This window comes from Fukomys damarensis, unplaced genomic scaffold (genome assembly GCF_012274545.1).
Source record: "Fukomys damarensis isolate Sample0158 unplaced genomic scaffold, DMR_v1.0_HiC HiC_scaffold_15, whole genome shotgun sequence".
Lineage (NCBI taxonomy): Eukaryota > Metazoa > Chordata > Mammalia > Rodentia > Bathyergidae > Fukomys > Fukomys damarensis.
Window position 1 is genome coordinate 7,378,615 of NW_022900927.1, and position 14,531 is coordinate 7,393,145.

The 14,531-nt window shown below is 36.5% G+C and overlaps 1 protein-coding gene across 2 annotated transcripts in view; it reads left to right on the plus strand.

Moving 5' to 3' along the window:
• Positions 1 to 14,531, plus strand: part of Slc38a4 (solute carrier family 38 member 4) — a 36,301-nt gene that overhangs the window by 5,204 nt on the left and 16,566 nt on the right. For both annotated transcript variants that reach the window (XM_010638355.3, XM_010638356.3), the window contains exons 2-6: positions 3,142 to 3,371; positions 7,501 to 7,591; positions 8,109 to 8,224; positions 11,026 to 11,099; positions 11,566 to 11,658. In XM_010638355.3, coding sequence (XP_010636657.1) covers positions 3,253 to 3,371; positions 7,501 to 7,591; positions 8,109 to 8,224; positions 11,026 to 11,099; positions 11,566 to 11,658 — 493 coding nt within the window. In that variant the 5' untranslated portion in view covers positions 3,142 to 3,252. The remainder of the gene's footprint in view (positions 1 to 3,141; positions 3,372 to 7,500; positions 7,592 to 8,108; positions 8,225 to 11,025; positions 11,100 to 11,565; positions 11,659 to 14,531) is intronic.

The following is a 14,531-nucleotide window of genomic DNA, read 5'->3' on the forward strand; positions in this document are numbered from 1 at the left end:
AGGTTAATTTTTAATTTTGGCTCTCAGCGTCAGAGGTTCAGACCATGGTGGCTTGGCCCTATTGCTTTAGACCTGTGGTTGCATAGTACCTCAGGGCGGCGGCACATGGCAAGAGGAGACCTTTTCACCTCATGTTGGCCAGGAAGCAAAAAGGAAGCAAAGAGTGTCCAGAGTGCCAGTATCCCTTGTACATGCTGCCCCCTTTGACCTAACTCCCTTCTGCCGGTACATCAACTAAAGGTTCACCACCTCTCAACAGTATCATGGAAAAGGGTCAAGTCTTCAACCCAGTGGCCTTTGGATGATATTCAAGATACAAACCATAACACTTACTGAACAGTGTGGTACCCTGGGAAGTAGTGTTGTTTGCCCTCATGATTGTGTGGCTGAATGTGAACTATGCCTCACTCTCACTGCCCAGTGTCTTAAGAGAATGTCTATGAATCATTAGTTTGGGAAAAGATTAAAATAAAAGCCCATTTTTTCCTGAATGTATATCAATTTTGCATCATTATAAAGTCAAAGATGTTGGAAGTTCAACCATCATAAGTCAGGGACCGTATGTAAAAAGCAAAATTTTAACAAATTGATCAAGAGGTCAAATACCAATTAATAAAAGCTTTGGAAAAATAAATTATAGGGAAGAAATAATTTTTTAAAACAATAAACATTTTTCTGATCTGAAGAAAACCAGAAGCCTTCTGATTACATAAGCACTCCATATCACGAGTAAGAGGAATTTTAAAAGTTACTTGTATCCAGTTGAATTATGGTGAATTTTCAGATAAGAAATAAATTCCTAAAACCCTTCAGAAAATAATATATCATCTATAAAGAAATGAGAGCCATACTCATCAGAACAAGCTAGTAGTTAAGGGAGAAATATCTTCTCAAAATTCTAAGGGGAAATGATTCTGAATCTAAAATTCAAATGTCAATGAATTTTGAAGGCACAATAAAGACACTGCTACATGTAACAACTTGAAAATTCAGCTAAAAAACATAGACACACTTTGTAAAAGTGGTTCCTTGTGGTATTTTAGCACAATGCAAAATGAATTGGAGAAGGAAGATGGAAGAGCATTCAAGAAACACTGGTAGTTGAACAAGGTCCAGAAGTTAGAGGAAGAAACCATTCAGAAAGCAGAAGCATGCAAACTTTGCCTTCACATTTTTTGGTACTATGGGATTCAGTTTCCCTTATTATGTAGTCAAGTACACCACATGGTTCTTTGGGGCCATATTGTTTACACAATCATAATGGAAACTTTGATTATTGGTTATCTATGTTTAGAAGTGATCAATAGACAGTGACAGATTTAATTGTTTTGTACAACAGGATAAAATGTTTTAATCCTTAACCTATAAACATATTTCATTAAAATAATTAGGAGACTGGGGAAGATAGGACAGAAAGATAAGTGATGATTCCCTTTGCTTTCATAACTACCAGCCTAGAATTGATAAAACAGGCAGAGAGGGTTTAGTGAATTTTTAAAATTGAGAATGGCTAACTTTAAGAATTGAGAACAGTAACTGTAATTAGTAGCTGCCGCTGGAAACTGAGACTGGGAAATTTTGGGGAAATTCTTTACCATTATCATTTACTGTTTTGTCTCTCTCTACCCTCATAATCCTGTCATATTAAAATGACCCTTAGACTGTGATTATGCTCCTTATTCTTTCTCCCATATCTGTTTATAGCTTTATGTTTTCTTTTTTATCTCTTTGTGCTATAAGTTGACTGATTTCCATAGATATTTTAGTTTCATAACTTTTCTGATAAGTGAGTTTTCCTTGTTTTGGTACCTATTTTGCAAGTATTCCTCTTTTTTTCTTTTCTCTTTTTTGTATCAGGGATCGAACTCAGGACCTTGTACTTGCGTTTCTGTTCTTTTACAAGATAAACTTTTCTTCTTCTGCAATGCAGTTAGAAATTCTAGGGATGCTATTTTATGACTTTTTGTTATGTTAATTTAAAATTATCTTTTGAATGGCTTCATTATTTGTGATTGTCCTTTTTTTTTCCTACTAAGATTCATGCTTCTGAATTTCTATGTGTGTTTTGTAATTTGGGGCTGTGAACCCACCCCAGGAGTGAACTGGATTCCACTGGTGTGCTCCCATGGCACTGTATTGTAGAAATTTCCATGTGGTAGTTTTATGTTTGTCAGTGGATATGGATCTTACGAGTTCTGGAGTAATTTTTAATGATAGTTTCTCTGCTTAACATTTTCTTATCAAACGGGTAGTGCATGTTTCAGAACCACTCCTTTCAAGAGTATTCATGTTTCTCCCAATATTACTGCTCAAGACAAACTAAATGATTATAAAGCTTAAAAAGTAGGCAAACAACATATAATATATTCGTGGCATTTTTTTGAACCAATACAAAGCCAGTTCACTTCTTTTCATTCTACAGTTGAGGTAAGTGAAGTCCAACAAAGTTAAATGACTTGTGATGAGATCCAGAGAATTAAAGCAGAGCTGCAACAAAGGATCTCTTTGTAGTTAAGATAACATTTTTAACTTGCTATCAACAGTGACTGGTTCAGATTCAAAGGTAGATCTGTGCTGTTACTATTCTTAACTTTGACTTCAGGATCTCAGCATCTAGAAAGTGGCTTCCTAATCTTGACTCTACCCTGGGTTGCACATTATCAAACATTTTGCTGATTTTAATTCTTTTACACACAATTAAATTGAGATGGTAATTTTCTTTCTAGTTATTGCTGGGAGATATACTTAGCAGATCTTCTTTTGCCAACAGTTTACATTTGGCTCCCCTTCTTTTAAACCATGCAGTCTGCTTACAAATACCTAAATATTTATGATGACTCCTGCCACGTCTTAAGACTTTTTCCTCTCATAGTAACTACCAAAGCACCTGCCATGCTCATTCTGCATAAGCACTTTATAAAATACCTACTGGATTAGCAACGATTAGTAATTTTTCATCTTCTCTTCCGGTTTTCATTTATTGTGTTTCATAAAGGAAACATTTATGATGTATTTATGTAAAATTTTCAGGAGTTTACTTCCTTTCTGTGTTTTACAGAAAGTGTACACAAAATAGATGGTTCATATTCATTTATCTAATTTAAAGAAAATTATAATGATTTATTTGTGTTTTGTTTGCAGAACAGAGTGTTCTGAACACCAACATAAGTGGAAAAGCCTTAAGCCAAAGGTGCAGTACATTGTTTACACTGAAGGACCGCGTGTGTGGACAAGAAAGCGCTGACAGGTCAAATGGACCCCATGGAACTGAGAAATGTCAACATTGAACCTGACAATGAGAGCAGCAGTGGAGAAAGTATTCAAGATAGCTACACGGGGATGGGGAATTCAGGAAAGGCAGCCATGAGCAGGTATGGGCTTAAAAATTACCAGGTTCCACAGAAAAATGAGACAGGCTTTTGGAAATGGAAAACAAGGATCTTGTTGGTTTTTTAAAGATAAATTTGAGGTAACAGTGACATTGATGTTAACACAATTTCCTGATCCTGAAATACAGTCATAATGTCAGACTTTGTGTGACTAATCTAGAAGTGAGATTACAATGCCATTGTGGCATTATAGTGTGACTTAACTGCAGTCGTATTAGCTTATCACTTCTCTTGCTTTTGCCTTCTTCTTTCTTAAATTCCTTTTCCTTTTTTTTCTCATTGAGTTTATTGGTACATTTTAGGTATACAGTACAGTTACATTCATTATTGGGATCTTGTACCTTTACATGACAGGTCTTGGTTCTCATTTTTCCTCATACCTTGCCCTCCTTTCACCCCCTCCTCCCTTTCCTATTTGCAAAAACTTTACTTCCAGTTTTTCATTTTCTCATACTTTTTTCTTTTCCCTTGTTTCCTTTCCCTTACCCTTCCCACTTCCCCCAATTCCTCTTCCTTTGATTGCTCTTTCAACGTTGCCATATCTCCAGGGATCTACAGTGATTCTTTTCACCGTACAAGTATCCTCTGAGGAAGTTCATTCGTAACTATCATGGGGTCACCACTGATATGACATGTCCTCTGCCTGTAAAACTTTCCTACTGAGTTTCAGATCATTATATCTAACTTTCTATTACACATCTTCACTGGCCAACTGGTGTGCCTGAATTGCCTCATTTCTAAAGTCAAACTTGCAGTGTCTGCTATTGAGTTCCTATCATTCTTTTCAAAACTTGCTCCTTCCAAACTAACTCCATCCTTGTGAAAAGTATCAATCTCATTCAACAGTGCAATTAAAATACCCATCCTTTCCTGCAACCCACAGAGCCAATGGCTGCCTGTATCCAGTTGGCTCTCCCTTATTAATATTTCAAATCAAACTCTTGTCATTATCCATTCTCTTGCCATCTTTTATTAGATCTCCAACCTCTTTCACTTGTCTGTGAGAACAAACCCAATTTGCCTACCTCTCTTACATTTTGCTTTCTTCTGTCTTATGCTGCCCTTTTACAAGACTAATCTTTTACAGTAGAAAATTAGAGCATGTTCCATCCTTGAATGAAATCTTTCTCTGACTCCGCATTAGCTGTTACACACATATTACACGATTCATTGCCATATAAGACTCTTCTTGTCCTGTCTCTTATCCTGCTCCTTTTTGTACCCTCCTGCCATCACTCATTCTGCTGCATCTGCCTGGAGTCACCCATTGTTTTCCCCTTTGTCTCCCTTGATCCCTTTCATCTTTTAAGAATCAGCTCAATGTCAAATATCTTAGCAAGGCTTCTCCGAATGCCTCTACTTCCCCAGGTAGAAGTGACCACCATTCCTTTGTGCTCCCTCTCTCTATCCAGGTGTTAATCATACCAGTGTCATAGATTGATGGCCTCTGCCTCCCACCACATATTACATATCATATTTGCCTGGTGAGTAGCAGAGGCATCATAGTTATTTGATAAGTAATTTAATTTCCCATATAACATTATAAGCACAAATTATATACAATTAAAGATGTTCAAAAAGGAATTTTTGACCAAAACTGAGCTTGAGGTACAGAATATTACCCTCAGAAAAGGACTTTTCATTTCATTTACATAATCTAGAAAGGGCCACCAGGGTGAAGCACTTTTTCCTCCAAGTAGCTCTGTGCAGTGAACTTGAAGGTTGCTGAGGACATTGAGATGTAACCAAGGCAGTTTCTATACTGGGTTACTTTTAAGGAAACAGTGTGAAGGAACACAGGGCACTGAAGTCTGCAGAGTAGTTGCTTGACTTTGGAAAATGGGTATCTTCTTCGAGCTTCAATGCAAAATGTAAAATGGCAAACCCACATCTACTTTTCTAAGGATTAAACAAGCACATGAAACACAGAAGATACTCAATAAATTCTTGTTCAAACGGATCCAAATCTAAGGAATCTTTTGATTCTGAAAGAAATGCACACAAATATGAACTCTGAAGAGGTTGGCTGAGTTGATGGGAACACTGCCCCAAGCACAGTCCTTGAGCGATTACATTTGGCCCTACAAAAGCCATATTGGAAAAGCAACAATGCTTATTAAGCTTTGTACAGTGTCCTCTGGACTACTCAGAATGACTTGCCTTTAAACTGCTGGCTCAAACACAGGTCATCATTTCAGAATTTATAATCACTTCTAAAAGATGGTTTTCATTTATGTTTAGTTTGGGATGAACCTCAAATGTATATTTTTTGAGAAATTCAACATACTGTATTTATTTGGGATCATTTTACTTATGTTTTTAATACATTATGGGTTTGGTATCAAAACATTTAACACACTGAGGATATTTCTCATGTTTTATACAATTTTGGCATGTTTTAGGGCTGTAACTCTTCTACACCAAAATAAGAATATGCAGATGCCTCACAAAAAAGATAATCTGTTTACTTTCAAATTCAAGCTTTCAAAAATCATGCAAGGAGTAAAAATTCCAGTTTATTGATTACAGGGAAAAGTAGAGTGTTGGCTATCCCCGAGTTTAAATTCCTCTTCTAAGTGTTAGTCCCATTTTATCCAACTGTCTGTTTCCAACTTTGGACATTACGTACCAGCCTTCAACATAGCAAGTATATTAACAACAGATGATTAAAGTAAATCACAAAAGGGGGGGGTATGGGAATGGAAGAAGTCAACAAGTGAGGGCACTGAAGCTTCCTCTGAGAAATGGGGAGAATGCTAGAAAATCTTCTTGTCCATACAGAGCTGTTTACTCCTTGAGTTCTAGAAAAGCACATCAAACTTTGTGGTTCTGTCTGCTCTTTCCGTCTACATGTTGTATTGCTATCTAATCCCAAAGATCAACCCTGCTACCCCTCTTCCTTACCAGTTTTATTTTCAGCATTAGCTCCTGCTAAGAAAGATAACTTACACAGATTTTCTATAATAGGTCTTTTCCACTTTACTTCTATGGGGTTTTTGTTTTTTTTTTCCAAAGAACTCTCTTTATTTTACTCTTCAATGCAGGAAGTACCCTAAAAATTCCAATGCAGATAATTACAAAGCACTTTGAAGAAATATCCATAGTTGAGCATTTTCTATAACAGCAGCAAAAAAGCTTGTGTGGTATTTTGGTGAGTAAAAGCACAATGTTGTTCACTGGTGTCATCTGCCAGCCTTTTGGAAATGCGACTGCCCTTCAGTGCACAGCCTCCACGTCCCCGGCATGTAATTGCAGGAGTTGACCAGCATGATAAAGGGGCAGCATTAGGACCATTTTGGGCATCTTTCAGCCTGTGCCCAAGGAGACAATGATTACCATGTGGTGTGGATAGTGACATTTTAAAGTCCCATCCTCCCCCAACTCATTTACCAACTAATTGGGTTTCTTTAATAATTTTCTTAGTTTAATCCACTATCTAATAACCCATGAGTATCTTCAAGGTAATGCACACACACACACACACACACACACACACACAAAGCTACCAGTTAACTGTTTTCCTCTAAGGAATAAGAGGAAATACCAGTACACGGCCGTGCCTGGGACTGTCTCATGCATGGAAGATCATGGGCGTGGAGCCTGGCAGCCATAGTTGTTTCGTCTTTAGAGAAGGAATGTGAATGTTCCCCTTATAAGGATATATTTGGGTAGGAAATGAGGTGAGAATCACATAGGAATTCATAAAAAATTGATGCTGGCATGGAAGTAGTGTAAAAAACTCAGAATCATGGCCCTGTACCCTTTCTTAGGAAGGGCTCTAAGTGGGAACAAATTAGTTCCAATTATTCTCTTCCTTGCATTGTTTCTTTAGAGAAGAAGAAATGTGTCACAATCAATTTTCAACTGCAAATACTATTTACTTCCTTTATAGCATCCTCCCCAAAGTTTATTTATAAATGGAGCTCAGTTTTTTGTCTGAAAGAAACACTAGTGTGAAGAAGGAGGACAAAAAAATGTTTTAGGTGTTTTCTCCCTTAACTTGGTTTTTGCTCCCGTAATTGAGCTACTTAGGTCACCTGAAACACAAATATAATTTAGAGCCTTTATTTAGATGCTTTTACTGTCTAATTTTCTCTTTATGTGTGTTTAGTGAGTTTGTTAATGAAGATGCTGAAAGCCAGAAGTTTCTGACAACTGGATTTTTGGGGAAAAAGAAGCTGGCAGATTACGATGATGAGCATGTAAGTGAATCTCTGTTGTCAGGCAGCGGATAGACGGAAGGTGTCTGATCCACGTGGGTCTCTGTGGGAAAACAGTGTGACTGAAATTTTCCAAGCCTTGATCAGCACATTCTCTGTTTATTCAGCTCCTTACTGGAATAAGGGCTTGTTTTTCCTGTTCGCCATATGGCTGCATAAATCATTTATGAAATTTATTTGTTTTTTGAGAAATCATTCTAACCCAAAAGCAGTCTGCAGTCATACATGTTTGACCTTCTTTATATTGCCCACCTGTATGTTTTTTTTGTGTGTCTGTTTTTATGGAGATCTATGCTGAAATTAAGCTCTACATTCCATTAAAAAATTACATGCTATTATTGAAAGTGCGTAACGACTTTTACTTGCTATGATTTTATCTTAGCCTTCAATTTCTGGACTGTAATCTCATTCAGGAGAGATAATATGAGCATAAGAATAACCCAAAATAAGACTGGGCTTTTGGCAAGTGTTTGCTTATAATGTGTCCCTGTTCTTCAAGCATCCTGGAACCACTTCCTTTGGAATGTCTTCATTTAACCTGAGCAATGCCATCATGGGCAGTGGGATCTTAGGCTTATCCTATGCCATGGCCAACACTGGAATCATACTTTTTATGTAAGTGAATACACATATCTACATTTGGAGATGAAGTGCATGTGTATATAACCTGATGCTCTTTCAATGAACAGTCTAAGAGTGATTTTGTGACCAGGAAGAATTTAAGAATGTATTAGCCAATCTTCTTCCTTTTAGGTAAAAGAGAAAGCTGAAGAATAACCATAGCATTCTAATAATAACACTTCTTCAACCAGCTGTCTCTAACCAAATGGCAGAAACTTTATGTCCTCAGCTACCTGGAGTGCTGGAGCAGCCCTTTCTGTTCACAGAAACTATCTTACAAAGTACCTCATTGTTGAACAGATTCTTAAAATAACTCAGAGTTTTATAGTAAAAAAGATCTCTCTCTCCTACATGCAAATCTGATTATAAAATGCTTGGGGAAAACACCCCATCTCAAAGCAGACCTGAGTGCCCTGCATGACCTGGGCCCATTCCCTGTGCCCGTGGGACCTGATGCAATGAGCACACTAGTATCATCCCAAGAAGGTGCCAAATTCCCTCACTGCTGGGCTTTGCACATGGTCTTGGAACCCTCTATCCTTTCTTCTTTATCTAGTTAACTCTTCACAATGCAACTCAGCCTCTCCTTAATGCTGCCTTCTCTTACTTCTATGACTGGGACAAATCTATTATGCACTTACCACAGTGTTAATATTCTAGTGCATTTCCCTGATGCTTTGGCTATCTCCCTTGCTAGAGTATAAGCTCCAGAGAATTTTGTCCGTGTTTTACCACATGGCTGTAACCCTAAGACCTTGCATTGTGTTTGGCACAGGAAATATTTGCTGAGTGACCAAAGCTTAATTCTAACCCTACGTGTTTTCACCAAATTTGGTCAATGCCGCCTGGGTAGAAGCCTCATGGAGCTGACCCATAGGATGGGTATCACATGAACCGTGACGGGCAACTAGATGTGTGTGCATCATGCACAGCCTGGTATTGTCTGAGACATAATCAGCAGCAGTGGAATTCTTCACAGGAATGAAGTCTAATGTTAGGCATTAGCATGAACATAGATCCTGGTGCTGCATGTAATGCTAGACAGTTAAATAAGTGTTTACTGAGGTAATATTTATATGTATGCTATTTATGTTATGAACATCATATATGATTATATAATCCCATAACTATTTGAGGGCTGAGGATCCAGACTATAAGTATTTATCTTACATTAGTGCTTTGATTGAACTCTTTTATGTATAATATTGTTTAATTGAATGGATTTTATATCAACTTTGTTTTTATAAGGCATGCTTGAAATGAACTAGTTTTTAATTCTCTGAATCTTAATAGTTAGAAATGTATTCATACATTTGTATGCTTCTGCAGTGTCTACTGCCTCTAAAACAAAAGACTGACTTCTCCCCATATAATTATATATAACATTACATGTATTAATTATACATAACTAGAAGTTCTCATAGATCACTGATGAATAGAAATGGAAAGCACTTCCCCCATTCCTAGAGCTATAGATCATTATCGTAGGAGGAAAGTGTTCCACTTTTCAAACACAGGCTTCAATTCAGGACTATAAACATTTAGCAGTTTATTTTGGCCAAAGCAACCAAATCACTAAACACAAAGAGTGTATTTTGCATGCTCAAATAGCACAGAAATGATTCAGCTATCTCCCTTAATTCACAATAAGTAACCGTATATTATTGGTTTCTCTTTTAGTATTTTCTGCTGAAGCAAGTACATGTTTAGAATACAGGGAATATTACTATTTTACCAAGGAACAAAATTATGTAATCTAAATTACATGATCTTTAAAAGCAATTACATTTTATAAGGCATATAGAAAAACACATGAATCAATAATTGATCAGAGAGTTCTGGAAGACATTTTCTGGAAAATAGGAGTACAATATAGCTATAGTAGCTGTATAATGTATAATTCATAGTCTAAATCTGCATCCACAGCATTGATTGCATTGGGAATTACCAAAGGATTAGATCAGTTGTGGAGAAGCTGTTTAACTGTGTTCACTTCACACAATATATATATTTTTAAATTTCAAGTAAACTTTTGTGTTGTCCTTCCACTTATTATGTAGATGCTTGTGTCTAATTTCTGGTTTTGCAATCTAATTGTGCTCTAATTGTTGGTCTCCAGTCTCCTTCTTGGTTTTGTGCTCTAATTCTTTGTTTATGGAGAGATACTGATTAGTATAAACATAAACCATACATGCATGTGGACATGTCAAGAGTCCTGACATCAGAAATTATTCTTTCTGAATCCAAAAAAGAGGTATTTCCCTGCCCCCCTTTTCTGCTTTCTCTATTAGACATGCAGTTGCCTGATCCTCTGGAGGACAAAGTAACCTTCTCTTCTAGGGTTAGTAGTAACAGAACTGATGCTACATGCTTTGGTTTTTGAATTCTTAGATTCTAGGTTAAGGCTTACTCCAGTTCTTGAATAGCCCTTCAATTCTAAAAGTTGATGCAAATGTGATGAACATATACCATGCCCAAATGCTGAGTTCAATAGCTGTAGTATTTGATAATCTTACCATACACTTAAATTGTAAGTTATAAAACAGATCCTACAACTGTGACCCTAAAAAGTTAGGAACTTCAGGTAGTGGGTTTACACACGTGAAATACAGAATCAGAGGGAATGTTTGGCATTCTGAAAAGGATTCCTTGGATTAAACTTAAAGCCAAATCCACATACTTTAAAAAAGGTTAGTGATTGAAGAGACCAGTGTGATCCTTTATTGTAACATCTAAAACTATGATGTCTTATTTCTTATAGACATTTTACTTTCTACTCTCTATTCCCTTTACAGAATTATGCTGCTTGCTGTGGCAATATTATCACTCTATTCAGTTCACCTTTTACTAAAGACAGCCAAGGAAGGAGGTATGCTATCCCTTAAGTTCAAGACATTCTACTTTGATTCCATACAAGTGTATTTCAGTCTGTCACTTCATAACCTGAGAATGATTTTAGTCAGTTTCACATTTCCTCTTCATCTAACCTCAGCAACATGGTCTGCCTCACAAGGTTTTTAGTTATTTGGATGAGTGAGAGGCACAAGTGAAAATCAACCTGCTTCAGTTTAAGCCAAATAGAAAAAGAGATGTTTGGTGGATGATATAAATAACTTTTAACTTGCTACATGCAGCTCAGATGAATAAACCCATTGCTTCTTGTCTGGAAAACATATTAATCTATTGCTTATTGATTTTTGAAGTTACATCTTTTGGGTTTATAATTTCTCCATAACATTACTTACATGTTTAAAACTCAAGTATAGGTTTATATGATAGAAATATTTTAGTCATTAAATAATTCTCTAACAAAATTATTTTATCTTTCATTGTAGGGTCATTAATTTATGAAAAATTGGGGGAGAAGGCATTTGGATGGCCTGGAAAAATTGGAGCTTTTATTTCCATTACAATGCAGAACATTGGCGGTAAGGGGATCTAATTTTCAATGGCCCTATAAACTTTCTGGAGAATGGTCAATCAACAAGAAAACTCCATGGCAATAAATAAGTACTTGAAATACAGCCAAATAGCTGCTTTATCATTTTCAAGTTACAGAAATAAAATTTCTTAGATTTGTTGTCATTCTTTAATGAAAATAGCAATATCTTTGAATGTGATAAAATATAAAACCCTCTGAAGTGAATATAAGATAAATGCTTTCTTGATTTCTAATGCTATTATGGCATTAATTGTTATTTTTAAAAACTAAAGCATCAGTGCCTATTACTGGCCATGTATAATGTTTTTACATTATTACTGGCAAGTTGATGTTTCATATTTATGAATGAGCCATGTAATAAAATGGAAAAATAGATAGTTGTGGTGATGAGGGAAGGGGAGGCAAGGCCAAAGGCTGGGGCTCTGTGAGGCACCTGCACAGTGCTATTCCACCAGAGAGGGTCACAGGAAGGTGTGCCAGCAAATATCTGGCCATGTATAAGAATCAGTATAAACCACAGATTGCCTGGTTCTACAGATTCTTGTGATTCCCAGTAAACTGTAATTTCCAGAGCAGAGCCTAGATAATAGTATTTTAAGAGTGCTCTAGATAATGCCCACCAGCTTCATATAGGTTCAGTTGTGTCTTGACCCTCAGAAGGCATCTGGACCCATACTCGAGATAGTCTTCTGGCTGCATCTCCTGCATGGTCCCAACTGTGTCCTCACATAGTAGCACTTTTGTCCTTTTTTCCTACTCAATCCCTCAACCTGCTGTCCAGTCCTCTGTTCTTTTTCTCCCTGTGAACACAACCAGCAGCCCTCCAGAAATCTGGGCATAATCCTAAACTTTTCTCTTCTTCACTGACCTGAACATTCAATCAAATACCAGATTTTATCCACTTGATCTCAAATCTTTTGAGTTTCTCCTCTCCTTTCATCTTCACAGACCACAGTGCAGATGATCAGCCCTTTTAGCCGAGACTATTGCAGTAGTCTTTTTCTTTTTCTTTCTTTTTTTCTTTTTTTTTTTTTTTGGAGACTGGGTCTCACTGTGTAGTTGAGATCGACCTGGAACTCATTATTTAGCCCAGGCTGGTCTCAAACTCACAGCGATCCTCCTGCCTCAGCCTCCCTACTGCTGGGATTACAGGTGTGCCCACGCCCGGCCCTGCAGTAGTCTTCTAATTGTGCTCTCTACCTTGAGTTTTCCCTGCACCCATTTCCAAATCATCCTTCGGATATATTTTCTCAAATTCAAATCCTTCCTGTTTCTCCCATGCATAAAATTCTTCAGCCTGCTCTCATTATTTTTCCAGGCAAAATTTAAATTTATTATCCTGACACAAGCATCTTTGTCACGTTCCTTCGCCTACCATTCTATACCTTTCTTACAAATGTCCATTTCTTATCTCTATCAATTCCATACATAGTGCTATATCAAATCATAACAAAGTATTCAGTCACCCAATAGTACTAGTATTATTCTATTATTTTAAAAAGACCTCCATGCTTTCTTTGTACACACTGTTTTCTGTCTTTGAGTGTCTCCTAAAGACTTCCAGACCTAACATGCTGTAATGTGCATGTGTTCTCCTTCCTTCCTTCCCTCCCTCCCTCTCTCCCTCTCTCTCTCTCTCTCTATATATATATATATATATATAGATAGATAGATAGATAGATAGATATAGATATGTTTATGTAAGTCACCCACAGAAACACTGCTCCATATTTCCTTCAATGCCAGATTTAAAAAATATATTGATATTGTTAAAAATTAGATCACCAGCTAATATAACTTGTGGCTTTTTAAAAATTTAACAATTGGCCTTGAATGTATTTGCATGCTATTCTTTTTAATGGCTTTCAGGTTTTTTATTATGAAGATGTGCTATAATTTGTTTACCAAGTCCTTCCTGGTGAATAGTTGGATTGTTTCTAATTTTATTACAAACAGTGCTGCTGCAGTTTCAAAAAATAGCATAGAGACATTGAAAAGAGAGCAATTTGATAAACTCATTGAAAATTTCTACAATTTTTGGAATGCAGCAACCTTTAATAACCTTTATCTAACTATCCCTGTACCTGATAATGGATAGTTGGTTATCATATAAATGAAATCAAGTCATAGTTGAAGTGAGTTTGTTTTATTTTTGTCTTGTTGGTGTGCATTTTAGGTATTGAACCCTGGGCGTGACACATGCTAAGCATACAGTCTACCACTGAGCCCTAGCCCCCAATTTGTGTTTATTTCTTATTTATTTATTTATTCATATTCTGGAAAGCAAACTCAGGGTCTTGTGCCTGCTGGCAAGTGCTGTATCTTCATATGTTTACATATTAAGACTCCAGAAGATTTTGGTAGTAACCCTGGGGTTGTCACATTCATTTTACTGGATTTTGCTCACAAGCCTGTAAACCTCCTGAATCTCACCAAACAGACTGCTTTACACATAGTTCAAATTTTTAGACTTACCAGGGTTTGAACTATCAAGCATTTCATAGAACCACCTCATACTTGATCAGATTTACTTGTTTCGATAACTGAAATGACCAGATATAAGCATATTTTGCCCTGATACATATCAAGGTGTATAAAGTCAGCAGTACTGGTGGGTCAGGGTAGCCACTGTCATTCTTCTAAAATAGGAATAAACTAGATAGTGGGCTTGGCATCAGGCTATGAATGAGTAAAAAGTGTGACTTTATGGGAGTGAGATGCAATTTCATAATACCAAAATGCTCATTTTGGTTATTTTATATAATATTTTATATAATATAACATTTTATATAATTAGTAAATTTATATAGTTTATATAATAAATTTATATAATTATACTTATCATTATAAATATATATG